The following is an 11167-nucleotide window of genomic DNA, read 5'->3' on the forward strand; positions in this document are numbered from 1 at the left end:
ACTACCAGAAATGCTAGAGTACCTGTAGTCTGACATGTACAGAAGCCACAAAGAGAGAAGTTTCTGTAGACTGAACAAATCACCAAGTAAACCGCATTACTACCACAGTCCAAAATGCAGTGAAAGTGTCTGTCAGAGCAATATTCCTCATCTAGAAGAGTTTGGAACTTGGCTTTACATCCTAGAGACACCACATTAGTCATTATATTGATTTTTCTTAGCTGTAAAAATCAAATGTTAAATATGTTACGGTTATACATAACAATGAAGAACTACAGATTGCTCTCAGACCCGTACAAGTTATCATGAGGTCAGACCAGACAGAAAAAAGCCACTATCCCTGAGATCTGCTGCCCTGTCCTGATCAGTAGCCTCGAGACGTAAAAGGGTTGCGTTTTTGACTTGTAAAAACTGTGAAGTGGACTAACAAAAGGAAGGATTGTAGCCCTGTAGCCCCATAAATATAATTTTGCCATTTCTAGCATGCTAATAGAAAAAGACATCATATCAGGCAACTAAATCGAATCTGAAATGAAGAGGTGTTTATGTTACTTAAGTGTCAAATTCTGTAACACTGAATGATGTACATGAAATTCAATTTTTCTCTGGTATAGAGCTATGCTGTTTTCCCATACTGGACCTTCAGTGGTAAGATTTGTAGGGTCATATAAGTGCATAGCACTGATTATTACCTCTTCAGCTGAAGTAAGTAACAACAGCAACTTTTTGCTTACTCTATGGTTTAGTTTCCAGGCAGGTTAAAAAAAATCAACTTATTTTACCTGTGGTTTACATAACTCTTAGACTCTATAAGCTAGTTAAAATTAGTAAGCTGCTCATTTTAATAGCTCTAACAGGCAATGAATCAGTGTGCACAAAGGTACATAGATTTCATACATTCATCCTGAAAAGAAGAGGCTCAAGCCTGAGACTTTAGTCACAAATAGAATCACAACACACTGATTCATCACAATTCGGGTCAACAATTTCCCCTTCATTTTACATCAGATAACCTGTCCACTGTAACACAGTGTAAACCTTCAAAGACCCTGCTCGCTTTCACTTTACAGATGAATTTCACTCTTCTTGCAAATCCACCTGTACAGGAAGAGGAGGTTATCTGCACGCACTCCTGTCACCTTAAAGGCAGCACATTTTTCTCCTTTCCTTCTTCCTTTTATCATAAAACTGCAAGAACCAAACAATACAGATATGAAGATCATATCAGATAGTGAAAACCACAAAGACTGGATTTTTTTTTCTCTTTATGCTGTTACTGTTTTTATTCTCTGACATACAGACAGGTTTTATTCATTTAGCAAGCTTCACCCTTTCTCTATATCCCTATTTGTTATGCAGCTAGAAGGAAAAACTTATACAGCCTGGGCACCTCCTAAAAAAATGAGTTCCTTTTCTGAGAGCTGTCAAAGAATTTCACTTTTCAACTGTGTATTTTGGTCAGAATTCTGTACTTAGAAAAATTAGAATTGGCTGAGCTGCCTAAATGGAGTAAGGTCCCTGATAACTTACTACTGCTTTCTCAAGGTCTAATGGCTGAACAGCCTGGGCACAACTAGTGGAGAATCACAGAATGTCAGGGGTTGGAAGGAATCTTGAAAGATCATCTAGTCCAGCCCCCCTGCCAGAGCAGGATCACCTAGGACACATCACAGAAGCCAACACAGATTCACTCCAGAATGAACCTACCTTCTCCCTGGATGTTTGGGACCAGCGAGCCATACTCATCTGCCTTCCCTCTCATCAAAGCTTAATCCAATCCAATCAAAGACAGTGTCATTATCCTTCAGTTTGCTTAAGAAATCCTAGAGAGGTACGTCTTCAAAATCTTATAATAATAACACTTCATTAAAACTCCAGCACAAGTAATGTATAGTGGTAATTAATGTTCTAAAACCAGCAAGTTTTTCATGCACAAAGATTCCAGACAATATATTTCCAAGAAATTGAGAAGAAAAATTAAAAAAAACACCCCAAAATATCTCAAAAACATCCCAAAAACATCTCAAACCCCAAAACTCAAATCATGAAAATTAGTTCAGATTCTCAACTAGACCCAATACCATGGCTAACAATTCTAAGTGGAACAGCCAAGGAGCTAACTTTTGGCTCCTTGCTGGACTCAGACCCATTCCACCAGCACATTTTAGATGAGAAGCAGGCTGATCTGAATTACAGGAGCCAAAGCTGTCTCCTGGGTACTCTAGAAGTGATTGGCTGAACCTGGCGACCTCTAAACAAAAATGAGAGCACAAAAGAGACATTCTACAGGTTAGGACTGGGCCACAGAACTATTTTTCTTACTGCCACAGGCCTGGCACTGACATTAAAAAATGTGCAAAGTACAGAGAAACAGCTCCATCCTCCAAAGAAAAGCAACAGCCTTTATGACAGCTTTAGTTCTGAACAGGTTTGATATGGAATAAAACATGTAAGAATCCTTCAGATACCAGCTGCTTCTTGCAGGAGATAATCTCTAGGCATACCATTGCATCTATTTAAATGAAGCGTAGGTTGTTCTGTGTTTGACAGAAATGTTTCTTAACATGCAGAAGCCCAATCATCAGAGCTCTTTCCATTGACAATGACTTTTATGAGTGTATCTGGATTAGAAATGGCTTCTAAAAAGTGTATGAACAGCTGTACTTTGATGTGTGAATTCACAAGGGGTACGTAAAAAGAATATTTAAACCACAGAGTGCCTTACAAGCTTACCAGTTCCATTTCATCCTCTATAACCAGAAGCTCAGTTTTTTTTCTTGAGCAATACTTTCTACTATTCTCCCAGGTGTCATGAGTTTCTGAGTAGAGATAACACCTCCTGTAATGCAGCTTCAAGCCCACGGGGCAGAGATCACATCTAGAGTCTGAGAGAGTAAACGATTTAAACCAAGGGCAGACCTAATTTTAAGAAAGCACATTGTCCGTGCTTTGGGGCGGTAATCAGGGTAGTAATTATTTCATTGGAGATCATTCTGTGGCCTTAAATAAGTCTAGAAGACTGTACTAAGTATTTTACATAATAAATGGGGTGAAAACCCTAGATAAAATCCCAGCTCTTCTGAAATCACTGGGAGTAATATAATTCAATGACATCCATGGCAAAATTACAAAGACCTTCAGTAATACCACTCCACTTCTATTTTTTTTGCTTAGACTAAAGCTTTCAGGGATGGAACTCTAAAATAGATTGCTTTATATATCTTCATCAATATAAACATGCGTATTTTGGTACCTAAAGGTCAATTCTTTTGTGCAGGTGTTTACTTTTATATTAACCCTTTCAAGAGCTTCAAACTATTCATGCTACTGTGAGTGAGACTTTATTTCCTTACCATTTTCATGTACGCATAAGTTTTCCTTTAATGTAGCCTATAAGCTGTTTTCATCAATATCTTCCTTAAAGATACTGTCATTTTCACAAAGATTTTCTCTGGGCTTCCGGACATCACTTGATAGCAAGTCACCTGGACAAGAATCTCTGACATTTAATGTAAATCTCACAAGTGAACTGTATAAAAACCCCATAGTATTTTTCAGTGGATAATAACAGGAGCTTCAAGTGGAAACTCATGTTGCTTGTTTGTCTTTCCAGCTCTCCTGTGAATGGTAGGTGGAGAGTTGAGCATCCAATCCATATACATAAATATATGAGGTGACCAACTTCACATAGACAGTGTGGAGTTCATTATCATCATGCTTTTGACAACATGGTATGCAACAGTTGTCTTTCAAATAGCATGTTTGTGCCTTTGATTTTCTAGTTTCTGAGATTTATATTGAGCTTATTTCAGAAAGGAATGGGTTGATATGAGAGGACGGGATTGGCATTCAGAGAAAAGGAGAACAGCTGACTCTGCAGGATACTCAAGCCCAGAAGTGCTTCTGAATTCTCATTTTCTCCTGTGTTCTCAAGTGATTTTGATGTACAAAGTGATTCTGATGTCCAGAAGCAGGCTGAACATTGGGACTACCAAACCGAGATTTTGTAAAGGAGGAAACTAAAATTAGACTCCTTGATCAATATTCAGATGCTTGTTGATGGCAGCCTAAAAATTTGTTCAACTTGCTTGACCAGGGCAACTGCAATCACTTCTCTCCGATCTTCAGGTTTAGATGCTCAGGGATAATTGGCACACGTCTGCGCTGGATAGTTAAGCTCTGTATGCACATGATCAATGTTGGCAATGACCTAGTGCAATGACCTAGTACAATGACAATGCAAAGTTCACTTTTATAAACTCTGAGGCAAACATTTTTATTTCTCTTTAGAGAGGTCTTTTACAACTCTGCCTACCATATTCCAGCCTCCTATCTCACCCATCTCTGAAGTCCAGCTCACATTCCCATTGTACACAACCAGGGAGGACTGGCTGAGACTAAAGGTGAGCAAAGCAGAGCATCAGGAGTTGAAAGCTAGGTGACACCTAGAATGAGTTCTGTTTCATTACTAAAAGAAGTTTTCCAAACTGATGGTTAGCTGGCTGGCTGGCTGGCTAAATGGATGGATGGATGGATGGATGGGTGGATTGACGGGTGGATTTTTGGCTAGAAACCTTGGTGGTTTGTTCAGTTTTGAAAAGGAGTCAGAAGGACTCCTAGATTGGGAAACTTGAAATTGAGAAAGACTCCAGCCCTCTTCATACACCGCGAACATGCAACAGTCCTCTGAAAGCCACTGATGTTCTTCAGAGCTGCATCCCCAAAATACTGCTGATTCCCTCCTCACCTTCATCAGAAACACAATAGCAGAAAGCATGAGTGGTCTAGTCACTTTATTAAAACAGTTTGTTTGCAAAATCTGTTTAAGTCAAGGGTTGATACATGCTAATTTCACAGTAATTAAAGCAAAACATTTCACTTGGTTACTCACATTTTTGAGTTAATGTGATCAGAGCTCCCAGAAATACAACATTCAGAAATCCTGAGAGAGCAGCAAGATACCACAGACATGAAGAATTAAACAAAAGTTCTGCAAGAAATAAAAGGGTTTTAGAAACAGCATGAATTGCCACCCAGAACATAAACCTGGGTTTCTCTAGACATCTTTCAGACAGAACATCCATCACTGTCACTTTGCCATGTACTTTGCCACTTCTGATTTCATCCTGTATATCAAGCGGTTCCTGCTTCTAACAGACTTGCACTTATGAAAACTTGGATGCTTGAATTTCCTCATGCCGTCTTCCTGTTTGCCAGTTCATCTGAGGTTTTGAGTGGCTACTGAATAGTTTCTGCTTCTTCAGAGCAGGGGGATGTCACTTGCGGATATCGTGAAGACTGTTAGATGTCACAGCAAGCACTTAAACAATGCTCAAGAAAACCTCAAATTTAGTGAAAAATAAAGAACTAAAGTTTCTAACAGATGCAGAGAAAGATATGTGTATAACATGTAAGAACAAAAATTAAGTTCTAGGGCTGTAAATACCAACATTATCAATCAAGAAAGGACCAGGAGATCCTCTGAAAATTAAATGCTGTAGCTCCAGGACCCACAAATTAATCTATCATCTGCACACTGGATGCCAAGTCAAAGGCCTTTAGAAAAGTCCAATTATAGTTCAGAAATCTTTTTATTTTATTGAGTCTTTGATGTTCAGCCAATCCCACCTGGAAAATTACTACAAAATGTTTGAAAAATTAAGTAGCAATGCATTGAACAGGACCTCTTTGCAGACTGGATGCTTGATTAAGGTCAATGTGCAAAAATGAGCTCCCTTGCAACTCAGAAGAAAATTGCTTTTAATTAGAATCAGAAAAACCTGGAAACATACAGTCATGGTGAATTTTACTCCTTGATATTGCCAAAAAAGTCTTAAAATCTATCTTGTAAGGCTATCATACTACTGCCATACTACTTCCTAGTGAAATCCCCGCTTCTCTTTTCTCACTCAACTTCTACATATCTCAACACAGAATGTCCGAACAATGTAGGCTGGAAGGAGGCCATCTAGTCCAGACTCCTGCTTAAGGCCAGTCAGGTTACAGTAGGTTTCTCAAGGCCATTTTCTAAATATTTCTAAGGGTTAGCATTCCACAGACTTTTCAGGCTCCTGTCCTAGTGTTTGACAACTACCACAATACGAAAAATTTCCTTGTATCAAATTGCAATTTTCCATGTTCCAGATTGTGTCTTTCAACGTGCACCTTCAAAAAGAATCTGGTTCTGTCTTCTCTACACCCTCTCATTTGGTAATTACAGGAAAAGGTAAGGCTCCCCTCAGCTTTTTCTTCTTAGGGCTGCCCAAAGCCAACTGTTTCGGCCTCTCCTCCTGTGTCACCTCTCCAGCTCATTGACTGTCCCAGAAGCCCTCCACTGGACTGTTCCAGGAGGTTGCCAGCGTGGTCATGGAAGGAATAGTGATACAGCTAATACACAGCAAAGCTCTTTAAAATAACTGAGGCATAAAAGATATTCTTTGACATCTCAAAGTATTCTACGGAGCAGGGAAGTCAACAGGTAGAAATTGCCCAGCTATGCAGGAAATGTCATGTTAATTTTTTCTTCCTATTTTCTAACATCAGTAAAATCAGAAAATACTTTATGAATGTTCTTCTAGAAAGATCAGGGCATAATACACTGTTCCTTTTATCCAAATTTAAATTTAGGGGGACAAAAGGTTTTAAATGCCATCCTTCCATGAGATGGGACCCAGGAAAAAAAAGTCAGAGAGTAACAGAAGAATGATTTTCCATTTCATGGAAATGTCTGTCCTTGGAAGAGAAAACAGGGTTTCAAAATGTCATACATTGTAGAGAACACATTCTCCAACTAGTAAATAAGATCAGGAAGTTCCACATGAAAGTATGCTTTAAAAGCCATTATATTTCAAATGCCAGTGGTCCAGATCAGATGTGAATCAGCTGTTTGAAAAGTTCTCTGCTTCTAGACTGTTTTAAAAAATGTAATGCCTGGAGCTCTATTTAAATGAATTGAACTTCGTGCTACGCTGATAAATCTCGTTTTCACTAACACTTCTATTTCATATCTTGTTTCTAGATATCATCATTTTGCATGGAGTTCAAACATCTTTCTTCCTCATTTGCCTATTCAGACATAGCCACTTGGGAAATGTTGTATCTGTGATTAGTCATCTTTAAATATCCAAACAGCTAATCCCCACTCTTTTTATATTGCCACCCTATACAGATGGCAAATACTTGTAAGCAGAATGCAGTACTTTTCAATAGTTACGCAACATATTATGGTTAAGCATCTGTGTGTATTTTCCTTCTTCCTTTGCATGCTATGCAGTTTTTTGACATAGAAAAAAAAAGAAGGCAATTAGGATATCTGACTTCTAAGCTAGACTATGCCATGATTTGTACAGTGGCTTAACTGCAGGCAAAATCGTAACAGCCCAAATACACAGATTAGTGCTCAGCTACTCAGGGTGAGCTCTGGCAGCAGCAATACTGCAACACTGACAGCTCAGTGTGGGCTTTAACACCTCAGCACTCACCCAGCTTCACAAGACAGCTCTGCGGCTTGCACCGTGGGCACGGCTGAACGGGCCTGCAAGGGGAAAAGCAAGCTCTGCACCGTGGCCTTCCTTCCGTACCACCCAGGCTGGCACAGATATTGCTCAACATGAGGAAAAACTTCTTTACTGTGAGGTAGTGACAGAGCACTGACACAGGCTTCCCAGGGAGGTTGTGGAGTCTGCTTCTCTGGAGACTTTCAAAACCCACCTGGACATGTTCCTGTGTGACCTACTGTAGGTGATCCTGCTCTGGCAGGGGGGCTGGACTAGATGATCTCTAGAGGTCCCTTCCAACCCCTGACATTCTATGATTCTATGATTATGCCGGTGAGGCATTGCCACCATTTCTAACCGCTCCAGGGAGTAGACTTCTGTATTCCGTACATACATCATGCTACCACGAATAGTCTGTGTCGGCTCTAAAGCCAGCTCACACACTTGAGCAGAGACTCCGCTCACGACGTATGGTTTAACAAGTCAAGGCAAAGCGCTGTTCTCTTCAGTTGCTTACATGAAGTCTTTCTACTGGCCTGTCATGCCATGCTACCCCATCATGCAGGTAAGTGATGAAGACAGCGTATTTCACACCCAGCTTTGTCACCGTGTGTGTGTTTGTGGTTACATGCTACTATGTGTCTGTGGCCACATAAGATTTTTCTGACTTCCTGCATCTTCTAAATGGAAATATTTGATCTACTCCATTACAGCAACACCTATGTGCACTTTAACAAATATTTTAAAGACCAGTAAGACATTTTAGTTAAGTAAATGTTAGCTTTTATGATCAGCTTTCTGATTTTTTTTCTCAGTTTTGCTGGTTTTGCGCTTTTACTGCAGTTGAGAACAGGTTCTCAGGTAAGTTGTTGTAATAAATAGACAAACTGACACAATTCACATTGATAAAATTGCACACGATTTATCCCGCCATACTGAGTAATTCAGGGTGGCTCTTGGGTTTTTTTCTATTAAAAATTGTTCTTACATAAATGTGCAGCCTGGAAAGCTCAGGAACTGATCATCACAGCTAATTGTCTGTTTGGAAACGGGATGTCTAAATGCTCTGAGGACTTAGTATTTACAATTCGAGAAGCTCTTCCCTGAGACACTTAAAAGAAATCAAGTTTAGCAAGGATGAGCTGGAAAGCCTCCCAGCGTGTATCTTTGTGCTTTCTCCCTTACTGCTCCTGTCACCCCAGAAGCTGTTGAAAAAGCTTAGCGGACAATAAGTTACTGACCTAAAGTATTTTTTTTCATTCTTAAATTCTCCCGATTCCTGAAAAGAAAAGAAAACAAAGCAAAACAAACAAATAAACAAACAAACAAAAAACTCAGCAGAAAATTTAAACAGCTAATGAGCTGAGACCATTGCCAAACTTAGAATCATGGAATAATAAACGTTGGAAAGGACCTTAAGATCATCAAGTCTAACCCACAGTCCTACACCACCCTAACACTAAATCATCTCCTGAAGTGCCACATCCAGCCTTTTTTTAAACATGTCCAGGGATGGTGACTCCACCACCTCCCTCGGCAACACATTCCAGTGCTTCACCACTCTTGCCGTGAAGAAGTTTTTCCTAATATAATATATATAGAATCATAGAATCATTATATATATATATATATACACTTGCTGCCTAATATATTTTTGCTGCTAGCTACTGCTTCATGTTTTCCTCATACGCCTCTGTCTCCCAGTCTCCATTTTGTACTGGTACTGTCAGCACCAGTACCCTCAGCCAGTGGTACTATTAGTACTTCATCATACTTCTGTCCATCATACTTCTCTGCATATTGCCATGTATCATTGTCAACTTCAGTAACACCAACTAAAATTTCGTCAGATTTGATAACTCAGACATAGCAGACTCTGGCTGGAGAGATTTGATACTTACACAACAAGTCCAAAGGCACAACATAAATGCTTTATATGCTCACCTGCATTACACCTTTTCTTTCTTGATTTGAAGTTAAGCTCTGTGTAACCCTCTTCATTCTCCATATCAAGGTCTTTTTATCACTTCTTTCTACTGAACACTGACTGTTAGTGTCAAACCAGGTTCTGGGAAATGCTTCAAGTGTGATAAGCAGGAAGGGGACAGTGGATGTCCGTTTTTGTTTTTAGCTGAAGCCATGCAGCAGCAGGACTATGAAAAAGGACCTTAACGTTATAAACCACACAGACAAGTGAATGCTTTTTCTCTTCTTTTCCATTTCCACTGTCTTTCTCTGACAAAATTCAGGCCCTCCTAATAAATACTTCTAACACTGCATTTTCTCCAAGGCAATATCGCAGTCTTTCAATGCACAAACACTCTTGCACGTGAGAGAATAGATTTGAGCCTCTCAAGCCGATTTCACTGGATTGATGGATTCTACTCATCTACTTTATATTAAAATCAGCTGTGTCAACTTCTCTGTTTATCTCAAATACTGAGATTTGATCTTGCTTTACCTAAGATTGTGTGCATATGTCTCATTAAGCAGATGGAAGGGCATTTAAACACACGTATTGATCGTTGGTTCTGCTTTGTGCCTGTCCACTTGAGCAACTGTTCATAGATCTGAGCAACTTAATGCCTTTCTTTAAATGGAGACTGGAGCAGATCTCTTCAAACATCATGGGTGGCAATGCAAGTTCTTGGTGCTCTTTTAAGTGCTAGATTTCCTTCTGGAAATGAGAATTCAGTAGACTGCCGAAAGGTTTTCTTTTTTTCGCTGAAATGGCTATAACAATTTCTGGCTGTTGTCAAACTCACCACTTTTCATCAAGGTTCCCTTTGGGTCAGGACTACATCCTGGTTTCATCTTTATTGTGTCTGTATAGTGTGTAGTGGTGATACATCATGGGAGACATAGGCTGTCACATCATTAGCTATAGTATGCAATTAAATAGCATCCTGAACACTTATGTCAGTTTGAAAGAATATAAGTGCATCCAGAGCACTAGACAGAAATTATTCACTGATTTCTTAAACAAAACCTCTCTGATGATTAGTAATGGTCATTCAGGCTTGGGAACCAAGATAACTTTACCTCAGCTTTTGTATCATGGTTAGCACCTGAAAGCTGGGGTCAAGCTGTATGCAGTAGAACCATGTACTGCAAAAAATAAAAGTGATCTCCAGAGCAGTCTTTCAAACACAGACATACTACCTGAGGCTGATGGATCAAAATGAAATAAAAGCTGCTAAGCAACCAACATACATGTTCAGTTTCTACAGGTTAGTAGTACTTACCATGCAGCACCACAATGCTAAATAACTCTCCTGCACCCAGCGCAGACAATGATAAAAGACACAACAACTCCAAACAAACCTTGCTTCACTTACACAGGTTGTTCTGCATCCATCCCCACAGCCGATCTGTGGGGCTTACAGGACCCACGCTGGAGCAGGAGGTTTATCCTGAAGGATCCTGCAGCCCCTGGAGGACCAAGGCTGGAGCAGGGAAACAGTGTGAAGGGGAATCATAGAATCATAGAGTGTTCGGGGTTGGAAGGGACCTCTAGAGATCATCTAGTCCAGCCCCGCTGCCAGAGTAGGATCCCCTAGGGCAGGCCCTAGGGAAGGAGCAGCAAAGAGGAGCTGTTATGGACTGACTCCATAAACCTCGTCCCTCTGTGCCACTCCGGGTGGTGGATGGTGAGGGTAGTCAAGTCAGGA

At 40.0% G+C, this 11167-nt stretch overlaps 1 protein-coding gene across 1 annotated transcript; it reads right to left on the reverse strand.

Annotated features, from left to right (window-relative positions):
* Positions 1-1064: 1064 nt before the first annotated feature.
* Positions 1065-9504, reverse strand: LOC104272698 (killer cell lectin-like receptor subfamily F member 1). The gene is given in 6 exon segments (XM_009867765.1): positions 1065-1188; positions 1708-1823; positions 2734-2885; positions 3354-3485; positions 4892-4990; positions 9441-9504. Coding segments are annotated over 6 exon segments (687 nt in total).
* Between the last annotated feature and the right edge of the window lie 1663 nt (positions 9505-11167).

Source organism: Apaloderma vittatum, unplaced genomic scaffold (genome assembly GCF_000703405.1).
Source record: "Apaloderma vittatum isolate BGI_N311 unplaced genomic scaffold, ASM70340v1 scaffold334, whole genome shotgun sequence".
Lineage (NCBI taxonomy): Eukaryota > Metazoa > Chordata > Aves > Trogoniformes > Trogonidae > Apaloderma > Apaloderma vittatum.